Source organism: Oryx dammah, unplaced genomic scaffold (assembly GCF_014754425.2).
Source record: "Oryx dammah isolate SB20612 unplaced genomic scaffold, SCBI_Odam_1.1 HiC_scaffold_5, whole genome shotgun sequence".
Taxonomy (NCBI): domain Eukaryota; kingdom Metazoa; phylum Chordata; class Mammalia; order Artiodactyla; family Bovidae; genus Oryx; species Oryx dammah.
Window position 1 is genome coordinate 90,421,852 of NW_024070189.1, and position 25,983 is coordinate 90,447,834.

A 25,983-nucleotide genomic window follows, 5' to 3' on the forward strand; every position below is an offset into this window, starting at 1 on the left:
AAGGGGGGGTACCTGTGGGCACTGGGAGTGAAAGGGCGCCCTCCTCCGTCATCAGGGGAATGTGTATGGAAGCCGCCGGGTCAGTTTCTCTTTGCTGCTGTAACAAATGACCACAGACACAGTGGCTTAACACAACGTGAGTCTGTCATCTCACTTCCTTGGAGGCCAGAAGTCTGACCCGGGTCTCACTGGGTTGGGACCAGGCCTCGGCAGGGCTGTGTTCCTCCTGGAGGCCCTAGAGCTGAATCCGTTCCTCTCCATTTCCAGCTTCTAGAGGCGCCGCCTCCTCGGCTGGTGGGCCCTTGTCTTCAGAGCGTGTCGCTTTGACCTCTGCTGACTCTGACCCTCTCACCTCCCTCTCCGAAGGACCCTTGGGTGACACTGGGCCCCCTGATAACCCAGGAGCATCCTCCATGTCAAGATGCTTAATCCTGCCTGTGGTCTGTCGCCACCGAAGAGAGTATAGTCGCAGCTCCTGGGGACCAGGATAGGAATGTGCAGGGGGCCACTGTTGCGCCAGGCACAGCCGCGTGGGGGTGTGGAGGGGGATGCCAGAGTAATCAAATCCCCAGACACCAGCTCTTGTTGCTGGAGGGGCAGCTGGCAGCCGCGCAAGTGGGAGAGGCCAGGGAGCCCTTGGGATCTCATGTTGCCATGGGCGGCTTAGCAGGTTCAGAGGAGGCGGCAAGCACCTGAGGCTGGTAATTCCACAGCTTGGTGTGGCCTTTCAGCCCTGGAGGTGGGACCTGTTAGAAGGCAGTTAAGTCAGGACTTCCATGGTAGGCCAGTGGTTAAGACTCCACACTTCCAGTGCAGGGGCCACAGGTTCAAAGCCTGGTGAGGGAACTAAGATTCTACATGCCATGTGGCTCAGCTTAAAAAAAAAAAAATGTACAGAAGACCGTGAAATCAATTTAGTGGGTTGTGCCCAATAATTTTAGTAACTCAATTAAAATAAGAAAACGTCAATAGGCATTGTCTATTGAAATGGTGTTTGTGGGACTCATGCTATTTAAAGCTACTGCTGAGTTGGGGGAAGTACGGGGGACCTAGTTCCATGCAGCCAGGACCCCAGGGCCCTAGGACCTAGCTGCCCAGCCCAGAAGGTCAGCCCCCAGCGACCTTGGGCAATATTTGCGATGGCACTGGCAGGAAGGATCTGGCAGACCCCAAGCCCATGTGTCTGGAAAGTGGGGGCAGGGAGGCCAGACTGTTGGGGCCCTGGTGCCACACCCCACGTTTAGAGTCTGGTCCTGTGTCCGTTCAGCAAGTGTCCCTGAGTCCGGCTATGAGTGCTGTGATTGAAACCCTGTACTCTGTGAGGGTCTCAGCTGCACAACGGCTGCCCCTGGGGGTGTAGATGGCAGTCACCGCGTGGCAGTTCCCATCCAACTGTCCTCCTTCAGGGGTACCTTCCCTGCCTGCGGGGTTCCCGAGGAGGCAGGACTTTGTGTACATCTCCCAGGAGTGCCTGTACCCTAAGGCTTCCAGAAGCTTCTTGGGTCTGATGTGATTGTTCATGGAGGCCCTCACTTCCTCAGCTGATGTTTAGGAGCTGAGTGTAGACTGGGCCGTTTTCGGGAGGCTTTGGGGGAAAGGTGCTCGTGGTTGTGGATTTTCATGTCCCTGGAAACGTCTGCACAGAGGCAGGCATGCCTGGGCTACACGCAGCTGCGAGGTGCATAATTTGGAGTTGAGATCCAGCAGCCATCAGTTTCGTTCACTGTGCTTTTATTCTGTGCGTTTTAGAAACCATCTCCATTGCTGAAACCCAGCAGAAACCCTAAGAGAAGCCACTTACTGGGCTGTTGGTCTCTGTGGCCTCGCTCCCCACGACCGACAAGGAACCGTGAAGTAAGTGCTGTGTGGTTCCCAGAGCTGCTGGCGGAGAAGGCAGCCCTGTTTGGGTCGAGTTCCTGGGGTGTCCAGGGACCTGATGCCCCAGGAGGAGCCCAGACCCCTCAGGGTGGTTCTCCTGGGTGGGTCTGTTCTCCTACGGGCTCCATGTCTGCACGTTGGCCCCTCGCTTCTGGAAGCCCTGAGAAACCTCGTGCTTTTCAGGGGACACCACCAGGCTTGCTCAGGACAAGCAGCCCTGTCTGTGTTGTGTCCCTGGGCGGGATGCCATATCTGGCTTCACTGAGGGGCATATTCACCCCACCCCAGTCATGGGGAGGGGAGAGTCTCTAAAAATGAAGGATTATTTTTTGACTCCTTTGAAAAGAATCCTGTGGCCCAGCTGCTTCTGAGTTTCAGTTCCAGACTTTTCTAATTAACCAGGGACAGAGGGTTCACAGAGGGCGGCCTTGACAGGAGAGGGTGCAGCCTGAGTGTCTTGTGGTCAGCACCCATGGGTGGGGAGGATTCAGGGTGGGATGAGCGGCCCCGTGCTCCAAGCCACGGTGAGGAAGGCTTGTGTTCAGTGTCTACCTTATCCGGAGGCTCCTACCAAGGCCTCATGGCTGATGAGGGCCTTGCATGGACTAGAACGTGGTCTTGTGTGTTCTACCATGATTTAGGAACCCAGGAGTTGGGCCGTGGAGCTCAGGTTCCCCTCTCCCTGGGGTGGCGTGCAGGTTTTGCTCCTTAAAGGGTAGCTGTCAGGCCTCTGAGTCCACGGTGTGGCCTGAGGACCCCTTGGCCCACTGTCTGTTCTTGTAAATAAAGTTTTATTGGTGCATAGCTGTGTCTGTTCATTGATGTCTCCCTTCTCACAGTGGTGGGGTTGAGTGGTGTCCAAGGGGCTCTGTGGGCAGCCTCATGATGGGCACATCCTCTTGAGAGGGTCGTGACAAGGAGAGCTTTTTTTTCAAAGTTCAAACAGATACTGAAGATCAGCAGCAGGAGGTGGTCTTAGCCCAGGTTTTTCAGTGGAGAAGTGAGCTAAATGTTTCTTGTTTGCTCCTGTCGTTTTGAGCAAAGGCCCTGACCCTAGGGTACATGTGACTGTTGATTCGCCTGCTGCCTGCAGTTTGGGGGGAGGTACTTAAGTGGAAAGACTGGATGTCCAACCTGGACACCCTTATTGCCCGAGGTTGTGACCACGCCATTCATGGGGCTTTGCCCCACGTGGCTTATTGAGGTTTCTGTGGGCCAGTGCTGCTGGCCCTGCCGCATCCTCCAAGTGTGTGGGCCTGATCCTCGCTGTTCCCGGGTGGTACATGCTTGCTCTGGGATCAGCCAAGGGGCTCTGGGAATGTGGAGGACGGGCCGAGCCTGGGCATAGAGCTCCAGGGCGGGACCTCTGCCTGCAGTGTCACACAGCCCAGCTTGCAGCTCACACCTCCTGACTCCTCCCCACAGCTCAGCCGAGTGGCAGGGGGTCTGATGAGGTGACAGCCTTGCACCTGCCTGCAGGAGCACTGGCACCAATGTGAAGATGCAGGCCAAGGTCACCTGGGGCGGGGACAAGTGGCTGGAAGCAGCTCCCAAGGCTCTCTGGGGCCTCAGGCTGTGCCCGTGAGTCAGCTCTGCGGCCAGAGAGAGACTCCAGGCTCTGTGCCTGGGGTGCTGTCCGTGTCTGCATGGTGGGAGGACAGCGGAGGTGGGGGGCGGCATTGTAGACCACTGGGTATTGTTTGGTCCTCTTCCTGGTTTTCTAGAAACTTCTGTCTGAGCGAGTGGGCAGAGGTGTTTGTCCTTCCAGGCTGCCCCTCACAGACGCAGTCCCAGGTGGCAGGGGTGTGGTGACTGTTACTTATTTCTTTCTGTGCTGGATTTTTTTTGATACTCTGTAAAATATTTATTTTTGGCCCTGCTGGGTCCTGGTTGCTGAGCGTGTGGTTGTCTCTAGTTGTCTCTAGTTGTGGCGAGTGGGGGGTACTCTTTGCTGCAGAGCATGGGCTTCACGTTGCAGAGCACAGTGTGGGCGTGTGGACTTCAGCAGTTGCGTCTCACGGGGCTTAGTTGTCCAGAGGCATGTGGAATCTTCCGGGACCAGGGATCCAACCCGTGTTGCCCGCATCATGAGGCAGATTCTTAACCACTGACCTGCCAGGGAAGCCCTGTGTGATGGATTTTTCTCGTGGTGTTTGAGGGAGATGCTCAGGCCCTAATCATGGGACCTGTGAAGATGCTCCCTGACAGCGAGAGGGTCTCAGCGGCTGGGACGATGTTACAGCTCAGGAGATGGGTGCTCAGCCCGGGTTATCTGAGCTGTCTGACAGCATCACAGGAGTCCTTCTAAGAAGGAGATGGGTTCAGAGAAGGAGACTGGTGATGGAGGCAGAGGTCAGAGAAAAGAGTCTGAGAGACGGGAGATGCCGCACTGCTGGCTGTGAGGATGGAGGGAGGGGCCTGAGCCAGGGAGGTGGCGCCTCTAGTAGCTGGGAGAGTCAGGAGCCCCCCAGAAGGCACACAGCTCACGAGAGATCCGCACAGGACTCCTGGCCCTCAACTCGGAGGGCACTCTGCGCCGTTGGAGCCCTAGGTTTGTGGAGCTTGTCTGGTGGCTGGCAGGAATGTGCACAGAGCTGTGGGCCGCTCTTCCTTTGTGGCTCTCAGCCTTGGCGTCGTTCAGATAAGCGGCAGGAGGGACCCAGCCTGGCGCTCGGGCCCGCCCCCACCCTGTGCCCACACAAGCCCCGTCAGGCCGTGGCCTCCCACCTTCCTGCCCCGGGGCTCTGCTCGCCTTGTCCGTCTCACCCCTGGAGCAGGTGCAGTCCAGTGTCACGGGGCGGACTCAGGTTGAGGCCGTGTCCTCACATCCTCTGAGGGGCCCCTGGCGCCTGTGCTCCCCCATCTCAGTGCTCCTGCCGCGAGGAGGCGGCACCCTGAGCCCCCAGTCCAGCTGCACAGGCTAGGGAGCAGAAGGGGCAAGGGTTTCTCCGACGTGGGCCGGGGATGTGGAAGGGCAGCAGGTAGTGGCCCTGAGTGCCCCCTGGACTTCAGGCTCTGTGTGATCAGGGAGAGTGCCTGGTGCACAGAGAACCTGGGTGGACTTCAGGCTCTGTGTGATCAGGGAGCACGCCTAGTGTGCAGGGAACCCAGGTGGTAGATGGTGCTCCATGCAGAGAAGGATGAAATGGGGAACTGTATGCAGGTTTGAGGGACACGTGACAGAGTGCCAGGCCCACGTGGTAGGCTGGAGAGGGGGTCGGGACAGGGCTGGGAGTATCACGCTCTGCCTCCATGATGGGTTTCGTCTTGACTCTTGTTGGAGGGGCAGCCATTCCTCCTGGGCCCAGTCCTGCTCAGGGGCCCCTGGTTGTCGTCCCCTGTTGGGAACTGTGCTTTGGTGGCAGGAGCTGAGCCGAGATGGGGGCAGGCCCAGGGCTGGCCAGGAGTCCCAGGGAGGCTGGGCTTTATGTGGCAGCAGGTGGAGCAGGTAGAGGGAGGGGCCGGGGGAGAGATCTGGGGGAGAGACACCTCTGGGGTGGGGGCATATTGTACTAGGAGAGCCCCGGAATCCTTTTCAAAGACAGAGCACTCCTCAAGGTTTAGCTGTGTTGGGAGGTTCCGTTTTCTCCAGAGGACATACCTTCCCACACACTGTATTCTTGTCAAACTCCAGAGTTGTGGGTTCCCAACGTCCAGTTCCTGGACGACATCTGCCATTAGCCTCAGAAACCCTTAGTCCAGGGCCCACTGGGTTAGAAAGACGAGACTGTCTCCTGGGGAGGCGGCATCCCTGCCAGTCATCTCTTGTCTGAATTCTGGGTCTCAGATGAACAGAGTGTGCCTGGCTGTAGGAGGCCCACCCCTTGGGGTGTTTCTTACCCACCTTCTCCTTCCCGAGGCTCTCAGGCTCAGCACACTCCACTGTCCGGGCTCCTGGGGGTGCCTGCCCCAGGCCAGGGTCCAGATCCAGAGAGCCTTCTGCTCCTGGGAGGAGCGGGAAAGAACCCTACCTGGTCACTGCAGTGCAGCACAAGTCGGGTGGCAACCTTCATGGGGGGCAGCCAGAGTACCCCCACGGCCCAGCCCATGAGTCCCCAAGTTTGAAGGCCACTGGGGGAGGTACCAGTGCAGGAGGGCTCCTCTGGGCTGGACTCACTGGGACCTAGAGAGCGGGGGATCCCGTCAACCTGACTCAGTGCCCTCTCTTGTCAGATGTGTCTTGGTGAGGAGGAGCCGCCCAGGACGGCCGGGAAATGCCCGTCCCGTGTGGTCCTGCTCTTCTGTCCCAGGCGGTGGGGTGCAGGGGGCCTGGGGGAACTGAGCGACTTCACTTTCACTTTTCCCTTTCATGCATTGGAGAGGGAAATGGCAACCCACTCGTGTTCTTGCCTGGAGAATCCCAGGGACAGCGGAGCCTGGTGGGCTGCTGTCTGTGGGGTTGCACAGAGTCGGACACAACTGACGCGACTTAGCAGCAGCAGCAGCTTTATTGAGACTGACTCCACCCACCAGCCAGTTCCTCCATTTAAAATATATAATTTTGACGTGTGTGTTCAGAATCCTGCAGCCGTCGCCGCAGTTGACTGGGGAACATTTCCATCGCTCCCTACAGAAACCCGACCTTGGCCTCCGGGGCCCTTCTGGGTCTGCTCCGTCCCACTGTGGCAGGTGTCAGGGCTTCCTTTCATTCCGTGGCTGAGCGACACTCCTGATGTGCCGCTGAGTGGAGGGGCTTGGTTTGTGTACCTTCATTTGCTGATGGACACTCGAGGTGCTTCCACCTTTTGGCTGCTGTGAATCGTGCTGCTGTGGACATCTGTGTATAAGTTTTTGTGTGGACAGATGTTTCTTGGGTGTGTACTTAGTGGTAGGATTGCTGACTTGTGCGGTCAGTGCCACATTTAACTTTTCGGGGAACTGCTGGGCTGTTTTCCCCAGCGGCGGGCCAGCTGGGAGTCGGGGTTCCTGTTTCTGCGCCTCCTCGCCTGCCCTTGTCATTACCTGCTTTTTCACTCTGGCTGCTGTGGGCAAGGTGTATCTCTCTGTGGTTTCCATTTGCTTTTCCCTGGTGGCTGACCGCCTCGAGCATCTTTTCATGCACTTATTGGCCATCTGTGTCTATTTGGAAAAACGTCTGTTCAAGTCCTTTGCCCACTGTTTAATTGTGCTGTTTGTCTGTTCACGACTGAGTCGTTAGAACCCCGCTTGTCTTGCCAGGGCATGGTCTGGTCAAGAGTGTGTCCGTCTTTCTGGACTATTCTGTGAGTTCCCTCATGGGGGGTCCTCGGTCCCCCTGTGTTCCCAGAAGGTTGGCCCAGGGCTGGATTTCAGTCAGATTCCTTTTGTTATCTTTTTAAGTAAGCATGTGTTTGATTTTCATTTGCCCTCCTTTAAAGAAACGTGCCACGGGTTATGGAGTATTGGGATTATAAACCGTTTTAATTTTCTTTTTCATATTTACTTACTGAAAGCTTCATTGCAAAGGGCACAAATAAGAGGAAAAACCTCACACCCGCCTCCCTGCTGAGCTGAACCTGCATGGCGGTGGTGGCGGGTGGAGAAGCCGGGGCTCTTGCTGGGTGCAGCTGTAGGAAGCTCTACCTGCTTGCATTCCCGCCCCTCGATGAGAAAGTGGGGGGCGCTTGGGTGGGCAGGACCCTGGGGCCACCCCACCCTGCGCAGGACAGGCTGGTCTTGGGGGGAGACAGGTGTCCTGCTTGGGCTCATCTCCCACCAACAGTGTGGGGAGGGGGTGGGGGGCAGTCCCTGAGGAAGGGTGGGCTCCCCGCTTGGTGATGCAGTGGTGACCCTCTGTGTGCCAGGACCCCTAGCGCCTGTACCAGTTCTGCCAGCCGTGAGTGTGACCCTCACAGCGGGGCCTTGCTTGCTGCCCCCGCCCCTGCCCTGTGCGCCCAAGTGTAGCGTAGGGTGGCCCAGAGCAGGGCCTGGTTCCAAGGAGCTGCCTGGCTTGGCGGCTGTTCCTAGGCCTGTGCTGCCCTCTAGTGCCCACTGTGGGGAGTGTATTTGGAGAGCTGGTGGCTGTGACTTGGAGAAAGGACACCACCTGCCAGTTTCCAGACAGGCAGGAGTCCTGCCCTTCTCACCCCACCCCCCCGCCCCTGCTCACTTTGTGGGAGTGAGGGCTTGCTGAGTTTCCCTCCGAGTTCTGGGTGTGCGTGCACTGGGGTTCCGACCTTGTCCACATCCTGGAGCGAGTCTGGTTTTCTCTTGTTTGGAGAATTTAATCTGCCAACAGGGACCCTTCCCCATTGTGTATCCCTCAAGTGTCTCCCTGACTAGGATGGGCCACAGCCTCCCTGCTGGTCCCTGTGACTCTCAAAACAGGAGGGGCCTCTCTAGCCTGCAGCCTTGTCACCTGGAGGAGGTCCCCCCACCCCACTGACTCTCCCCCTCTGTGCCACGTGGTCCAGGCTTGGCTGTAGCCGGGGTGATGGGGCTCTGCTCTCCTGGTTTCGGGTCCTGCCTTGTGCAGCCCGTGGGTCGCTTGCGTGGGTCGCTGGGGCCTGGGTTCACTGACAGCAGCTGGCGGGACCCAGGCGCTGCTTGCCTGCCTGCCTCCTTGCCCATGGTGGCCCTGCCCGAGGAGGGCTTCCCTGTTCAGGAAACACACACACGCATATGACCTTACTCCCTTTTCCAGTCTGCCCCATGCCGCTGCCCCTGGATTCCAGCTCCATGATCAATGTCAGTGAATCTGGACATGACCCTGATATGAAAAGATTTTTATTTCCAAGCCCCTTGTTTGAAATGGGGTCTCAGGCCTCCAGCATCGCAGGGGCTCTTAGGACGAGCCATCTCTCTTTGTAATTAATTGAAGTCATTTGGTCTTTTGTGTGGGAGATGAAGCAGCCCTGGCTCCCCTGAGCCCCATTCAGCTGCACAGCCTCTGTCCTTGGGTTAGGGTGCTTTGGGCCCTCGTGCGGGGCAGGGGGCCGGCTGGCGATGGTGGTGCTGACGTCCTCTGTCTCCTCACAGGTGTGGCCATCCCTCCGCCGCAGCCATGGGGTCTGAGGATCATGGGGCCCAGAACCCAAGCTGTAAGATCATGACGTTCCGCCCAACCATGGAGGAGTTCAAGGACTTCAACAAATATGTGGCCTACATCGAGTCCCAGGGGGCCCACCGGGCAGGCCTGGCCAAGGTGAGTGACCCCCGGCCCTGTAGCCGTTTTCCATGGCTGCTGCCCTGTACTCACCTCCCCCCCACCGCCCCGGGACTTGGGGCCCATGAGGCACCCATTAATCCGCTCCTTGAGCCCCTTATTTATTAAGGACACCTGTATGTTCTTTCCCCAAGCCCAGCACTGTTTTGGGCACCGGGATCCCCAAGGGCATGGACACAGGGTGGGACTCAGCGCGTCACGATGGGACCTGCAGCTACCTCACCTCCCTGGGGCTTCGCGGAGTTGATGCTGAAGAGGGCTGGCTTTCTGCCTTAATATTCCTCCTTAAACACGTTTTTTGGGAGACTGTCATGTACACGGGCAAGTTCAAACATTGTGATGGGGTCCAGGGAGAGCGAGCACCCCCTGACCCCGCCCGCCTGCCTGGAGCAGCAGGGCACCAGTTCCTGCGTCTCTTCCCATGCCTTTCCCACACGGTGTGAGCATGCACGCGCGCCAGAGGTGGCTGCCCGCACCCTTCCGTGCAGCGGACGGGTCTCGCAGAGCTCCTTCGTGTGCACACGAGCCTGTGCATATGTGGTTCTGCCCAGCACGTCATCTGGGAGATTAATCTGGGAGCCTGTTTGGGGTTCTTTGAGTTGCTTCCCATATGCCTGTCATTGCGTCTCACACCCAGTCCTCTGTTAGTGATTCTGGGGGTCGCCCAGCCTTTTCTGCAAAGGCCAGATAGGAAATATTTTCAGATTCTTGAGCCAGACTGTCTGTCACCACCTCTCAGCTCTGCAGCTGTGGTTGATTCGCATCCCCACAGGCCTGGCCGTGTGCCCATAAAACCTGATGTATAGACATCAAAGTGAAGGTTTCTAGAATTTTCTGAAACTCATTCTGAAATAAGTCTTGTCATTTCCCCCTAACCATTTAAAAATGAAAAAAAAAAAAGAACATGACGTCAGCTTGCCGGCTGGACAGAAGCAGGTGGTGGGGGGTCCTGGGCCGCAGGCCCTGGGGTCTGTCCCCCAGGCAGTGTCTGCTGTGAGGGGCAGGTGTGCTGGCCTTCCCCATCCTCCACTGGCTTTGGTGGCCGTGTCACACCCATGCTTTTCGTCTCAGCTGCGTGGAGAGCGAGAGGAGCGCCGTGGGCCTGTGGGGCCTCCTCCTCACGATCTCTCTTCCTGGCACACCCCCTCCCCCCAACCCCCATCACACAGACTCAGCAGAACATTCTCATCAAGTCCCCTGGCTCTGGAAGCCCCCTGCCTGGTTCTTGTAGGTTCAGAGCTTGTGTTTGGGGCTGAGAGATTGGCTGGTGGCAGTTGTCGGGCCCCTTTCCCCCAGGTGCCCCACCTGTCTGGGGTGGAGGGGGACTCCTGAGGCCTCCCTTTATCTGGCACGTCTTCTGTCCCTGACCTCGTTCCGCGTCTGCTGGGATGTGACGCCAGTTCTGTTTTTGGATCCCAGTCGTGCTTTCTGCCAGGAATCTTGTTAACATCATGGAATGTTCTGCTGGCAGCACCTGGCTCTCCCCCCAGCCTCTCCTCTCTGTCCTCTGCTGTCACCTCCGGCTCCCACTTCTGGGAGTTTCCAGTATTTTCTGTCCAGGGCCACTCAGGGTGCAGCCTTTCGTGCTGTGACCGAGTCTCCGCACAGACCTCGCCAGCCTATATCCTCTGGGCTCTGCATCTCTGTTCTAAGCTCTTCAAGACGCTGGACCCACTTTTTGCCAGCTTACTTGAATCAAAGGGAAACCACTCAGCCTGGATATTTTTGTGCGTCAGATGTTTTCAGGCACATTTTCTCTCTGCCCTTTGCTTGAAGGTTCCTTTCCACTCTTAAGTGGTGTTTTCTGTGCTGTGTTTGCCATGGGCAGGCAGGCCTCTCTGGAAGGGCAGGGTGGGGGCAGGCGTGGCCGCTGGGAGAACTCCCCCGCTGTCACTGAGAGATGCTATGAGGAGAGTCATGCCGACGCACACGCTTGCACGTGCACCTGCCCTGCCCCCATCTTCAGGGACGGCGTGATGATGCCTCTCCAGGGACAGACGGGTCCAGGGAGGCACCCTGCCACATCCCTCTTCTCACCCCCCCGCATACCGCGTATCACTTCTTCCCCACGCAGCCCTCAGCCTGCCGGCCTCCTTGGAGAAGCTGGCTGGGTGTCTTGCTGGCCTGAGCGAGCTCCACAGATGCCAGGTCCCCTTCACTCTAGTCACCCTGGCCATGACTGCCCTTCTGGGGTCGGGTGTGTGTGTGGTGTTGGGGTTTCTTTTTCCATCAAAGATACGTTTGATGACTGCCCCCCAACACCAACGAAAGCTCTGTCGGGCTCAGGGCAGCTGGGTGGGGGTGGGGTGAGCACTCTGTGTGAGTGGGGGGCTGGAGCTCTGGAGGGTGGGAGACTCTGGGTATGTGTGGGACTTTCAGGATGACCAGCCACATTCCTCAGCTGTTCTTGTGCTCTGGGCCACTGCCCAGCTGGGGTCCTTTCCTCAGGCTGCTGGGGAAGGGCCGAGGGGTAAGGAGTCAGGAGGGGGAATGGCCTGGGGTCCTAGGGCCGGGATTAAGGGTGGCTGGGGTCCTCAGTGCATCCCTGCCTGGCTCCTCTGAACACCAGGCCCGCCACCTTCAGGCCGGCCTGGGGTTCCGCTGGTTCCCAGGAGCAGAGGCTGGCCCCTCCCTTGCGTCTCACAGGGTCCCTTCCACGTGCACCCCCGCTGCCCACTGCTCCCAGCTTGGCCATTCGTCCCATGTCCCTGTCCCCTGGGCTGTGTGGTCTCTTCCCAGGAGGTGTCCCGGAAGTGGGGCTCCTGGAATGGGTGTTCACTGCAGCATCCGCATCTCTGCTCTGGGGCCTCATCCACGGGAGTCCTGAGCTGGGCATGCGGTGGCCAGAGGGTATGAGAGTGGAGCCCCCGGATGCAGCGAGTGCATACTGTGCCAGGCAGCACCCACAGCCCACCCTGCCCACAGCCGCTCACTGTGTGATCACACAGATCCTAGGCAGCTGCGCAGTCTGCCCACTGCCCAAGCTGGTGATGCCCAGGTTGGCCTGGCCCTGGGGCTCCCGGGAGCTCGGTGATGTGGATGGGGGTGCCCAGTGCCTTGGTCTCTCTCCATCTGGCACCTGGTCCCGAGCGGCTGAGCCCAGGGAGGGGCCGCTGACCGCTCTCCTGGTCTTACAGATCATCCCCCCAAAGGAGTGGAAGCCGCGGCAGACGTACGACGACATCGATGATGTGGTCATCCCAGCGCCCATCCAGCAGGTGGTGACGGGCCAGTCGGGCCTCTTCACACAGTACAACATCCAGAAGAAGGCCATGACGGTCGGCGAGTACCGGCGCCTGGCCAACAGCGAGAAGTATGCGGGCTGGGGCGGTGTAGGGGGTGGGGCAGACAGTGTCCACAGGGCCTGCCTGTGTGCCCTGGGTGGGCCTCAGCACCCGAGGCTCTCAGCCCCCAGGTTCTTGGGGGGCGAAATCCAGCCCCTCACCTGAGCCAGGGCCACGCTGTGCACGCTGTGTGGCCCTCAACACTGACTGCAGAAGGCTAGCCTTTGAGGGCCTGGCCATGTCCCCCGGCCCTGGAGTGCCTCCCTGCCCCTCCTGGGATGTCTCAGCTCTGCGGCACTTCCTCAGAGGGAGGCCCCCTGGCAGGGTCTCTCCGAGCTCCTGGTTCAGCAGGGCCCACATGGGCACACACTCCAGGAGCCCGTGGGCACTCTCCCTTTCTGTGGAGCTCTCAGCCTCCCTGGCTCGCTGAACCCATTGGTGCATTGCTCGCAGTGTGTTGGCTTGTTTGCTTTCAAACAAGCGTCCTATGAGGCAGGCGTTGTCTGCCCCCACCCCATGGTGCCCAGCCCGTCATTGGTACCGTCTATATCTTCAAGGGGTAGGCAGACAAGAACCGTCAGAGATCAGGTCCCTCCTCCAGCTCCCATGCCCCGGCTTGTGGTCTGATGTGGGGGTCCTGGGCCCCGAGAGCCGGTGAGACGGGACCGCTGGGCACTGTTCCAGGCTGGACTGCCGGCCCGTCCACCCACCGCCCCTGACGGTCGTCACACCTCGTCCTCGTGCTCCGGGGCCGGGCCCACACCTGGGTGGCCTGTGCTTGAGCAGAGCTCCTCCCCTGGGTCATCCAGCAGGTGCCCTGAGCCCCCACACCCGGTCTGTCCCCAGGTACTGCACGCCCCGGCACCAGGACTTCGACGACCTGGAGCGCAAGTACTGGAAGAATCTGACGTTCGTGTCACCCATCTATGGGGCTGACATCAGTGGCTCCTTGTATGATGACGTAAGTACCGAGGCTGCCCGGCATCTGGGTGGACAGTGAGGGTGAAGAGGCGAGTGGGCTCCCCCCGGAAGGTCAGGGCAGGGATGATGCAGGGCGCTCTGCTGGGCTTCTGCTGGGGCTCTACTTATAGGTGGGTGCCGAGCTCAGGATGAGAGAAGGAGGCTGGAGGTCTGTAGACTCTTTCCTGCCAGGTCAGAGTGCAGCCCTGCCCGGATGCCATGCTGGGCCGCTGACCTGCAGCCTGACCACGGGCAGTTTTAAAAAGACAGCAGCTGCATTCCGTCCCTTGCCCCAGTTGCTGCTTCGTCTTGGTCGTGTCTAACCCTGGCAGCCCGCCAGCGTTCCCAGGCTTGGCCTCCCAGGGCCTCTGTCAGCTCCTGTTTGAGCGCTTTTCTGCTCGAGTTTCTACCACTGCATCTTCCTGGAGACCTGGGAGCTGAGTTCCCAGCCCGCCGAGCTGCCCCTGGCTGCATCCCGGCCCGTCCCTGTGCTGCCTTTGGGCCTTGCTGCCCGAGGCCTGTCCAAGGGGTGGACCAGACCACTCCCCTGCCTGAGGCTTGATGCCAAGGCCTCGGGCAGGGCTGGTGTCCAGCAGAGTGGGACCATGTTTTGGGGGGATGGTTTGTCAATATTTATGGGACCTCGAATATTTGGGGGGATGGTTTATAAATATTTATGGGACCTCAGATAACCCTGGGATGGACCTAACGGGGTTCTTTTCGGGGCTCCGAAGCCTGGCTCTCTCCTAGGTGTTCCGCACTGGTAGGATCCAGGCCTCTCCACTCCCCCTCTGCTCCCTGCGTGCCCCCCACTCTGTCGCTCTGAAGGGTGTCTGCTGAGAACACTCTTGTCCACTCAGCCGGGCTCCCCTGAGGGCGGCTGTGGGCGCCACCTGGTCTCGGGCTGGGAGGTAAGGGTGGGAATAAAGCCCCTCCTGAGAGAAGGGTCAGGACCCTCCCGGGCGCCCAGGGGAGGAGCATGTTAGAACCAGTGGCTCGTGTTTCCCAAGAAGCATGGGAAACATGTGACCTTGCTTGGGTCCCGAGCTGAGTCGCTGCTGATGTTTCAGCTTCACAGAGCCCATCTGACCTGTGGCATCTTTTCCCTCTTCTGCTAGCGGGTTTGTCTTGTGGTGCAAGGCGCCAAGGGTGTTAGTTTGTTGCCTAGGAGGCGCAGGTCAGGCTTCAAGTGAGCTCACCCACGTCCCCTAGAACCCAGAGAGACACCTTCATCCTGGGTCCAGTACCGAGTTTGCCCTCCACCCCTGCCTCCTCCTTCCTGGGCCTTGGTTTCCCCATCAGTAAAGTGGGGCACTGCGAGTGCAAGGAGCCCTTCACTGGGGGTATCCCAGACCCTGAGCTTGTCCACTTGGCCTTGACCCCAGAGTCAGGTGACCCGCAAGCCCAGCCCTCCTCTGGACGAGCACGCAGCCCCTGGGAGCAGGGCAGTGCCTACTTGGAGGGCACGGCACAGGTGCCCTGTCGCATGCACTGCTGCCCGGGCCCGTGACTGCCCCCGCGCCATGCCCCTGCCCCCAGCATGTCCCTGCCCTGTGCACCTCCCGAGCACCTCGCCCCGTCTCCTGGCCGCGCACCTCTGAACACCGGGATCGGTCACCTTGTTGATGTCGAGTTTTGCAGTTACACCGGTGTGTTTTTGTACCACCAGCCCACTTTCCCTTGGGCCAGTGCAGAGGTTCCAGTGTCAGATTGATGGGGGGCTAGTGGGGCCGTGCGCCTTGCACTTCCTGGTGCTCCTTGGGGTCCATTCACTGCTCCCCCTGCTTCTCTGCTTACCTCAAGGGCCTCCAGACCCAGGGAGAGAGGCTTCACCTCCAGGCCCCCATTTCCCACATCAGGCCGCTGAGGCCCTGAGCTGCCCTCCCTAGAGGCCAGAATCAGGGCTGGGCTCCCCCACCTCTCTCTGGTTTCATTGTGTTCATGCCTCCTCCTGGGGACAGCTCTGGCAGAGCCCTGCAGTGGGCATCCCCGGGGCTGCATCTGGTCTCTAAACACAAAGAGGGCTATTTCCCTGGGCGGGACAGAGCCCCTGTTCTGTAACTAGCACCCTTTCCCTTCGGACGCTTAGTCCTTACAGGAGCTTCCCCAGCTCTGAGTGGGGACGTCGCGGCTCCATGGCCGGAACCTTGCTGCGTCCCACTCTGTGTCCAGTCCCATGCTGGTGTTAAAATCCAGGCCGGCCGGCTGGCGGCCCCAGCTGCCTCTGTTCTGCGCCTCCAGCCAGCTGCTGTCCTAATTTGGCCATGGGCGGGCCTCCGTGTGGGTGTGGGGGGAGTCAGTGTTCTCCTCCCTGCCCCGCCCCAACAGCCTGGCCCCAGCTGGCCGCTCTGCTGCTCAGTTTATGGATCGTGACTTCTTGCAGGGGAATTTGACCCCAGCAGCCTGACGGGGCAGAAGAACGGAAGTTCGTGTCTTGAGTACAGGGTGGGTGTGGAGTTGTATGCCTGTTGGTCAAACGACCCGTCATTTACCACATAGAGTTTTGGAAAGTTAGTGCCAGTTGGGTTCTTTGTTTATTTGTTGAGTATTTGAGTCATTGCTTTTTTATTTATTTATTTATTTTTAATTTTTACTTTACAATTCTGTATTGGTTTTGGCATAGATTGACATGAATCCACCACAGGTGTACATGCGTTCCCAAACATGAACCCCCCTCCCACCCCCCTCCCCACAGCATCTCTCTGGGTCATCCCCGCGCGTCAGCCCCAAGCGTGTCATATCCTGCATCAGATATAGACTGGCATTTCGATTCTTACATGATATTATACATGTTTCAATGCCATTCTCCCAAATCATCACACCCTCTCCCTCTGAGTCCAAAAGTCCGCTATACACATCTGTGTCTTTTTTGCTGTCCTGCATACAGGGTCATCATTGCCATCTTCCTAAATTCCATATATATGTGTTAGTATACTGTATTGGTGTTTTTCTTTCTGGCTCACTTCACTCTGTATAATCGGCTCCAGTTTCATCCATCTCATCAGAACTGATTCAAATAAAAATTATTAAGATATAATTCACATACCATACAAACCACCCATTTAAAACATGTTTGATACTGTTTAGTTGCTCAGTTGTGTCCGACTCTTTGCAACCCCATGGACTGTATAGGCCGCCAGGCTCCTCTGTCCATGGGATTTTCCAGGCAAGAATACTGGAGTGGGTTCCTCTTTCCTTCTCCAGGGGTTCTTCCTGACCCAGGGATCAAACGTGCATCTCATACATTGGCAGGCAGATTCTTTACCACTGAGCCACCTGGAAAGCCCTATTTAAAGTGTATAATTTGGTGTTTTTTGGAGTCACATTGTGGATGTGTAGGCCTGACGGCAGGGTGAATGCACAGGGCTTTGGGGAGGTGCCCCCTAACCTCAGGCAGCTTCTACTGGAAGTGACGCCAGGCTTCTCATGCTTACGGTGGGGGTCTGATCCTGGCCTTCCCCTGCATCCTGGGCTCCAGCCACAGCTCACCTTGTAGAGACCTACCACAGGCCCTGTGAAGTGAGGGCCTGGAGCGTGGATGTGGCATGAGGCAGGGTTGGATCTGGGGTAGGAAGGAACACCGCCATGTGCTCAGCATCTCAGCATCTCCTCGAGGCTTCCCCAGGGACTAGGAGTCAATGGAAGTGTGTTTTATGAGCTCTCATGACAAGACTGGGCTTGTTTGCTTGTGGCATTAGGAATAAATGAACCTGGTTGGCGGGGATCCTCCCGCGTTTGCCTGGCTCTGAGCACCGTTCCCGCCTCACGGTGGGAAGGTGCAGAAAGGCCTGTCTGGCTCATGACTGTGAGGTCCCGTTTGATGTGTCCTTCCTCCCTCTATGTCAGTGAGCTCAAGGCATGTGAATTATTCCTCACTGGCCATGGCCTCTGCAGCGTGGCCTTCACTGCCCGCGATTCCCGCACAACCACGCACAGCTCAGTGCAGGATTGGGGGAAGCTGCGTCTGACCATCTGGCCCAGGGTGGGGGCTGTGCGCGGCCCAGGGTGGGTTTTAGACACCAGCCTGGCCAAGGCTGTGAGGTGGGCGGGTGTGGGACCGGTTGCTGCCTCTCGGTCCCTGTGTGGGGGTCATGCTGCTGCGGGGGGGCTCAGAGGGAATGACGTAGGTGTCTCACTGCTGGCGTCTGGGGGCGGGGGTCAGGGGACCTGGGTCCCCAGGGTGGCCAGCAGGCTGACCGTGTGCTCGCCCTGCAGGACGTGGCCCAGTGGAACATCGGGAACCTGCGGACCATCCTGGACATGGTGGAGCGTGAGTGCGGCACCATCATCGAGGGTGTTAACACCCCCTACCTGTACTTCGGCATGTGGAAGACCACCTTCGCCTGGCACACGGAGGACATGGACCTGTACAGCATCAACTACCTGCACTTCGGGGAGCCCAAGTCCTGGTGAGGGTCGGCAGGGAGATGCGAGGGGCTCTACAGGTTGGGGGGATATGGCTGCGGTGCTGGGTAGGGCTCTGCCAGCCCAGGCCCCACTAGACAAGGCCACACATGCCCCCCAGAAGCAAGCTTCAGATCCCCAGAGCTTGTGGTTTCACCTGGAGAGCTTCACACTGAATGTGCCCGTGGCCAGGCTTCCGATAGTACCTCATGGGGTTATGTGAGGCTGTTGTCTTGGGGCTCGTGGAACCGCGGTTTCAGCCTCCCTGTACCTCCCTCTTGGCCTCCAGGTTGGAGTGGGGTTGGTATTGCCCCTCCTGATTTCTGAAGGGTGGGCTCCACCTGCTGTTTGTAGTGTGGAGGCGGGCATGCAGGCCCCTGAAAGGCAGTCTGAGAGTGTCGGGCCCCACAGGCTGGGCCGGATGTCCAGCGCAGTGGTCTGGTAGCTCGAGCTGAGTGCTCCCCTGACATGGTTTCTGCTGGTAGGATGGCGAGCGGCTGTCAATGCTCCGGGCATCTCCAGCAGAGACTCCTGAGCTGGGGCTGCTGTCTCCCTGCCTCTCCCCAGCTGTTAGGAGGTTGGTTCTGTTGTCACAGTAGTTGTTGCAGCTCAGAAGGGGACAGGAGCTGGGGCGCAGAGGGAGACACTCAGGAGCTCAGCTGGAGAGCTGTGCTTGCCTTTGTTGGGGGGCAGCAGGGTCCCAGGCGGGCCCTGGCCCAGGTGCCCTGCCTTATCCCAGCACAGACCTGAGCTCTGAGAGGAAGGTTACCCTCCACCCCTAAGTCATGGGGACATCCTGGGCCATTTGCTGAGGGGCGGGGAACAGGCCTTCTGGGCAGAGGGCCCGGAAGCCAGGCCCCCCTGTTGGCCGCTGGCTTGTGACCACCTCTCCTTGCCTCTGCAGTGGACAGGGCGAAGCCCCCGCCCACCCCAGTCTGGCCATGGTTCCCACTTAGTTGGGCAGGGGAAGCTGGGGACGTGTGGTTTCCCAGGGCTGCTGTGACAAAGGATTACAGGTCTGGTGGCTTTACCTCCCCGCACATTCATTCTCTGAGAGTCCTAGAGCCAGGAGGCTGACCTGGACCTCATGGGGCTTAATCCAGGCATGAGCAGGGCTGGTCCCTCCAGAGGCTCCAGGGAGTACCAGCTCTTGCCTTTTCTAGCTTCTAGAGGCACCACATCCCTGGCTTACGGCCCCTCCCTGGATCCTCACAGCCATAAGCTCAGCATCTCCTGTCTCTCTCTGCCTCTGATCCCCGCCTCCCTCTTACAAGGGCGCTATGATGACACTGGGGCCCTAGGGATGCAGGGTCGTCCCCATCTCAGGGCCCTAGGGATGCAGGGTCGTCCCCATCTCAGGGGCCTAGGGATGCAGGGTCGTCCCCATCTCAGGGGCCTAGGGATGCAGGGTCGTCCCCATCTCAGGGGCCTAGGGATGCAGGGTCGTCCCCATCTCAGGGGCCTCTGCTTAACGCCTCCTGCAGAATCCCCCCTGCCGTGAGAGGTGACAGGTCGTCAGATCGCAGAACTGGGCCACGGCCGTCTGTGGGGCCGTTTTTCTGCTGGCCGCGGGCACTCTGGTCTGGCAGCTGTGCAGCATCGTGGGTTGCTGGGCTCTTGTTGCCCTCCCACAGGCTTCCTGTCTTCAACCTGTGCCTCTTCTTGTGTGCCTTTCTGTGGCTTCCCATGAGCGGATGATCATCAAATCCTCTAGGCCCTGGGGGTATTTGTCTTTGGGAGAGATTTGGAGAGAAGTTGGTGGGCTTGGTGATGGTGGCCTGAGTCTTGCGCCTGTGGTGTGGTCTTCTGCACAGAGCAGAGGGGCTTCCTGGTCTGGGTGCTGCCCAGGTCTGGGTGCTGCCCAGAGCTGCCCCCAAGGCCCCCTGACAGCACAGCTCCCTGCACAGCAACACTGGGCTGGGACTGCCTGATCGGAGGGGCCCTTGTTCTGCCCAGGCCCACATTTGGGGGGTGAGGGGGGTTCTGGCGCCATTTCCCACAGGCAAGTGCGCTCCCCATGGGCCTGGTGGGCAGAGTGCAGACAGATAACCAGGCTGGGGCTGCATGTGTGCATGTGAGTGTGTGTCTGTATATATGTGAATACATTTGTATGTATTTGTGTATTTGTGTTTGTGTGTATATAAATGAGTGTTAGTGTATATGAGTATATGAGTGTGTATATATGTGTGTGTATATGAGTGTATGTGTGTATATACTTGTCAGGTATCTATATATGTAGTGTAAATGTGTGTGAGTGTGTGTGTATCAGGTACCTGTGTGTGTGTGTGTTGTGTGTGTGTATATTGTGTGTGTGCTGCTGGGCCTAGCTCCCTGGCCTGGTCGGTGGAGGAAGAACAGCCACCAGGGTCTCCTGAGTGGCTGTGTCCAGTCCTTTTAATTAAATGAAATTAAAAGACGCTTGCTCCTTGGAAGAAAAGTTATGACCAACCTAGACAGCTTATTAAAAAGCAGAGACATTACTTTGCCACAAAGGTCCATCTACTCAAAACTATGGTTTTTTCCAGTAGTCATGTATGGATGTGCGAGTTGGACTGTAAAGAAAGCTGAGTGCTGAAGAATTAATGCTTTTGAACTGTGGGGTTGGAAGGTCCCTTGGACTGCAAAGAAATCCAACCAGTCCATCCTAAAGGAAATCAGTCCTAAATATTCATTGAAAGGACTGATGCTGAAGCTGAAGCTCCAATACTTTGGCCACCTAACGCAAAGAAATGACTCATTGGAAAAGACCCTGATTCTGGGAAAGACTGAAGGCAGGAGGAGAAGGGGATGACAGAGGATGAGATGGTTGGATGGCATCACCGACTCGATGGACGTGAGTTTGAGTGAACTCTGGGAGTCGGCGATGGACAGGGAGGCCTGGCATGCTGTGTAGTCCATGTGGTCGCAGAGTCAGACATGACTGAGCAACTGAACTGTTCAGTCCTGCCCCGACACTGCTCCCCAATGACCACTAGATGGCACTCTCATCCTTCCCTCCTGGCCATGGCTCCAGGCGCAGTGGTGGAAATCTCCCACGTTCTTTCTAGACTCTTTGCCTGGTAGGGGCAGCGATCTGTCGCCCCCATGACCCCCTGGGAACAATGGCAGGAGAGTCTGCCTCCTGGCAGTGGGACTGCTCAGCTCTGCTCTGCCCTGGGTTTGGTTGGCATCTCTCATCAGGGGGTCCTAAGGAGAAAACCCACCTCTTCCTTATAAATAAGAAAGAAGAAAAAGCAAGCCGCCACTGCTAGGTCCTGGCCTGTGCTCGGAATGGGAGGTGGAGCTTTCAGACACAGGCCTGCCTGGAGATGGGGTGACCCCTGGAGACTGGGGCCCTGTGTGTTCTCTGGGACATGAGGCTGGGGAGGAGCAGGGAGGGCCCCCACAAGAAGAGTGAGCAGGCACACTGGGGCCCAGGGCGGTTGGAAAGCAGTGGGACTGGGTTCGAGGGAGGTCCCTGAGAGAGGGGACGCTGGGGACATGAGGGCCAGCAGCCCTGGGTGACGGGGCAGGGTGGTGTCTGGCTCTGCACACTCCCTGTCCCCCGGGACGGCCCCCAGCACCTTGCCCCCCCGGGCTGCACCCCTGGTTTGCTTGGGGTGGCCCCTGCTTTCACCCCCGCCACCTGCCCCCTCCAGCCCGATCCCTGAGTGCTAAGAAGCAGCCAGAGGGGTGTGCTGACCACAGTGCTGGTTCCCTGAAGGAAGAACATTCTGGAAGGCACTGGACCTAAATCTTGGCTTCTGGTTCAGAGGGGGTGGGAGTGCACGTGGGGTCCCTCATGCTGCCAGTGTGGCCAGTTCAGCTGGACAGGGTGGGGACCCCAGATGCTGGCACGGCACCCCATGCTCGTTCTTCAGTGATTACGTGCAGGCTGTGTGTGATGCAGGTGTCAGTCTTTCCCTGCCAGACATGGACCCCATGGAGTCAGGGCCTTCGGCGCCCCCTGCGTCCCCATCCCCAGCAGCCTTACATGGGAGGGGGAGGGCTCTGACTACCAGGAGAGCTGGGAGCACCACAGGCATGGAGGTTCATGGTGTGTGGAGGCCACATTCCCTCCTGGGCCGACACAGACATCACCCTGGGGGCAGGATGGCAGGGGCTGCCGAGGTGTTCTCTTGTCCCTGGGCTGGGGATTCAGGAGCCACCCAGGATCCTGGGAGGGCGGTGCCCTGCTCCCCACCCTTCCCCTGGGCCCTGAGTGTTCCCCAGTGGATCGCGCGCCCACATCTGTCTCCCTGATCACACCACGCTCTTGTGTCTGCAGGAGCTTAATTGCAACTATTTCAGTGTTACGGTGGCAGCACTCTTTTTTAAGTGTTGACTTACTGAGGTTGCATGTCTTCCTGAGCCTTTCTGAGCCTGTTGTTACTTTGGCAGTGTGACTTGAGTGTCAGCGTGATGCGAACAGCCTGGTGTCGATAAAGTCGTGGAATTTACTCTGCGAGGCCGGCACTGTGCCACACTCAGGCAGCAAGGCTAAGAATACCTGCAGATCTGAGGCTCCACATCCCTTTAGAGACAGGATTTAAAATAGACCTGGCCTTCCCGCAGCCTGGACCTTGGGCAGTGAGGCCAGGAGGTCGTGGGTGGCGGGAGGCGGGCGTTGCAGTTCTGTGTGATTCGGGGACCCCTCCTGTTGGGCGGGGCCTGGGTGCAGGTGGTGCTGGGTCAGCGTCCCAGGGTCCATGTGTCTGCCCGGGCTCCCTGGGCAACACGCTGCCAGAAACCACAGATGAGTGTGTGACACACCTGCCTATGCTTGCTGCCTGGACATAGGGCTGTATATCCACACGTAGGGGTGGGGGGACTGGGCGGCGGGACCAACTGTGTTCCCTGTGGGGATTGTCCTGGCCGTGACTTTGGACTCTGCGGTTGGTTTTCCCCGGCTTCCCCAGCTGCTTGTGGTTGCTGGGGCATCAGGCTCGCCCTAGTCAGGGCACCGAGGAGAGGCTCTTAGGTGCTCAGTCCTGGGGTGTAACGGGCGGATTGCCACAGGCAGTCGGTGGAAGGGGGTGCAGGCGGGAGAGCCTGGGAGTGGAGAGCCTGGCCCTCTCCCTGACCTTTAAGGAGCCTGAGCGCTGCTCTAGGCGTGGTGAGAATTTCTCCTTTTGACTACTTGGCACCTGCAGTTTTCCTTTGGCATCTTTGCTCAGGGGAGTTCTGTAGGAGAGGGATCAGGCAGGCATTCTTTTGCTGCTGGGAAATGTAACGCCAAGCAGGCAATCGGCTGAGTCTGCCCTTGGTACTCTGGAGGTGTGCATGTGTGAGAGTGTGCATGTGTGTGCATGCATGGGCATGAGTGTGCTCGTGTGTGCACAGGCACGTTTGAAGGTGTGTGCTCCCTGCCTTGGGGCCCAGGGAGGAGGCCAACTAGTGTTCCCTGCCCTTTGGCGGCAGCTTGGGGAAAAGGCTGTGATAGGCTCAAGTCTATTGCTATTTGGGGGCGGGGGCGGGGGCTGCTGGGCTGCTCCCCTCCCCCTTGATGGGCGCCCTGCTGGCCCCTGGGGACCCCCTTGCAGGCCCAACCCAGCAGCTGCCCAGTGCCCAGCTGTGCCTACTGTCCCAGGGGACCAGCTCCTCCCCACCCCGCTCCCGTTTCCCCCCGCCCCCCTCCCGTTTCCCCCCGCCCCCCTTCCTCCCCCACCCCGCCCTGACCACAGGCTGCAAGCTCCCACTCCGCCTGCAGGTGGCGCTGCTGGACCACAGTGCTGAGCCTGCTGTGAGGGCCTTGGCTTTGTTGTCCCGGTGGCAGAACTGGGAATTCTGATGCTGGAAGGAGCCAAGCAAAGAGACCTCAAGCGGCCCCCTGAAGGCACAGGATGCTGGCACAGGGCTGGGAGAAGCGGTTTAACAGGAGCCCAGGAGGGCTGAGCCCCTGGGGCTTATGGGAAGCACAGCTGTGTTACTCCCCTTCACTCCGGGACCTCTCCTCCCCGCGTAAAGCCCTAGGCCCCTTCTTGTCCGGACCACGCTGTCTTCCCTGATGCCACCAACCCCACCTTTCTGCTTGTCAGGGTTGTGTCAGAACTCTAAAACCAAAAGCTGGCCTTGGCATTCGGAAATTAACTCCTGAAGTTGGAGAGACCTTCCAGTCTCAAACCAGGGCATCGAGTGTCATCAGGCTGCGAGGGTAGGATGGCATCGCTACTTATGCTGGCGGGTGAGACAGCCGGCAACCTCAGAGGGTTTTGTGTGGCGTGGCTCAGCATGGTTTGAATCACAGATCAGCCTAGTTATCGGACTGCTGCTCGCCAGCCTCGCTTGCACTGACCGCGTGGAAGCCTGGTGCTGCCCCTGCAGAGCTGGACAGTTTGGTCAGTTGATAACCCATGCTGCGGGTACCTCGGGTGGATTGGGCACCCGGGGGATTCCAGGGCACCCCCAGGGGCCTGCGCCCGCCTACTGCCCGCTTGGCAGTGGGATCCAGTCCGGAGGCTGCTTCCTGGAATCTCACAGTGCTGGGGGTACAGGCACAGTTGGTGTTCGCTCGGGGATGCAAAGTGGTTTTCACATTACACTAGACAGAGTTAGGTCAGCCTTCTGCAGAGGAAAATCTTACCATATGCTCTACTCCACAGCCAGTGAGGCTGAGGGGGGTGATCCGCTGAGGTTCCTGATGATCTGATGCCTCGTGGTGAGCCTGGGCAGCCAGGCAGCACTCCAGCCCAATTGGCTTCTTGGTGAGCAGGGGTGGGAGGGCTCGTGATGCAGGGTGCCCTGCACAGGTGGTTTGCAATCCACTGAGAGACCGTTTTTCTTGTTTTTTTTTTTTCTGTGTTTGCCACAAGCTTGTCTGTTTACCCACTGTCTTGGTGGCCTACTCCCTCCCTCTCTCTTTTTACAAGAGTTTGTTTTTTAGAACTGTTTTAGATTTGCAGAAAAACTGAGAAGCTAGCGCAGAGTCCTGTGCACCCACCACCCAGCTCCTTCTTAGTTCAGACATGGCTGGAACATTTGTTGCAGTTAATGAACCTTATAGAGATATTCTTGTTGACTGGAGTCCTGCTTCATCCAGCTTGCCTCATGTCTCCCTGGTGTCCTCTTCTGTCCCAGGACCCCCGTGACGTTCAGACGTTCTGTCTCCTCAGGACCCTCTGGGCTGTGATAGTCCTCAGACTTTCCTTGCTCTTTTTTATTTTTTAGAAATTTATTTTATGGAAGTATGTACAGCAAAGGGATTTAGTTATATGTTTATATATATATGTACACACACACGCTTTTCATGTTCCTTTCCACTGTGGCTTACCGTAAGGTCTTGAGTATAGCTCCGTGTGCTCTACAGTGGGGCCTTGTTGTCTGTCCATCCTATAATAGTTTGCGTCTGCTCATCCCAAACTCCCACTCGACCCTTCTCCCCTTGGCAATCGTAAGCCTGTTCTCTGTCTGTGTGTCTGTTTATTTTTCATGGATAATTTCATTTTCTCGTATTTTAGATTCTGTTCGAGTGCTATCATTTGGCATTTGTCCTTCTGTTTGATTTACTTCATGTAGTACGATCCTCTGTAGGTCCACCCATGTTGCTGCAAATGGCATTATTTCACTCTCTTTACTGGCTGAGTCATATCCTGTTGAATATATAAACCACGTCTCCTTTATCCGTTCATCTGTGGATGGACGGTGAGGTTGTTTGCGTGTCCTGGCTGTTGTAAATGGTGCTGCAGTGATCACTGGGACGCATGTATCATTTCGATTTATAGTTTTCTTTGGGTATATATGCCCAGGAGTGGGGTTGCTGGGTCATGTGGTAACTCATTTGTAGCTTTTTGGGGGAACCCTTATGCTGTTCTTCACAGTGGCTGAACCAGCTTACATTCCCACCAACAGTGGGGAAGGATTCCCAGACTTTCCTTGTTGTTGATGCCCTTATGATTTTGAGGAGGACTGGGGTCAGAGATTTCATAGTGCTTCCCTCCGTGGGAGCTGGTGTTCTCTCACGGTGACACTGGGTGTGGGGAGAGGACACAGGTGAGGCTGTCTCATCCTTCATCTTGGGGTGCCTGCCGTCAGCATGACTCCTCCCTGCTGGTGTTGACCTGGGTCCCCGGGCTGAGGTCGTGCTGCTCAGGTGCCTCCACTGTAGAGTCACACCACCCCGTCCCCATAGGGTATCCCTTTGGAATATTTTTTTTTTCCCTTCAGTGCCTCAAATTTCAGAAAAGAAAAGAGAGTAGTGAACAGAACAGCCTAGTGTCCGATACCCAGATTGGACAGCTGTGGCCGACTAGGCGTCCTTCTGTTGGACGTCTCATCGCTGTCTTCCCCCTGCCTCGGGCTGGGCGCTCTCTGTTCCCCACTGCTCCATAGCTGATC

The 25,983-nt window shown here is 58.0% G+C and overlaps 1 protein-coding gene across 3 annotated transcripts in view; it reads left to right on the top strand.

The window, feature by feature from the left end:
* Window positions 1-826: 826 nt before the first annotated feature.
* The window catches only part of KDM4B (lysine demethylase 4B), a 90,309-nt gene continuing 65,152 nt past the window's right edge, over window positions 827-25,983 (top strand). For 2 of the 3 annotated variants that reach the window (XM_040242033.1, XM_040242034.1), the window contains exons 1-5: window positions 845-1,854; window positions 8,836-9,001; window positions 12,160-12,335; window positions 13,153-13,267; window positions 17,482-17,675. In XM_040242033.1, the coding sequence (XP_040097967.1) occupies window positions 8,861-9,001; window positions 12,160-12,335; window positions 13,153-13,267; window positions 17,482-17,675 (626 nt within the window). In that variant the 5' untranslated portion in view covers window positions 845-1,854; window positions 8,836-8,860. Of the gene's footprint in view, window positions 1,855-8,835; window positions 9,002-12,159; window positions 12,336-13,152; window positions 13,268-17,481; window positions 17,676-25,983 lie in introns of all 3 variants that reach the window. The other variant, XR_005721241.1, reaches the window with a different exon arrangement.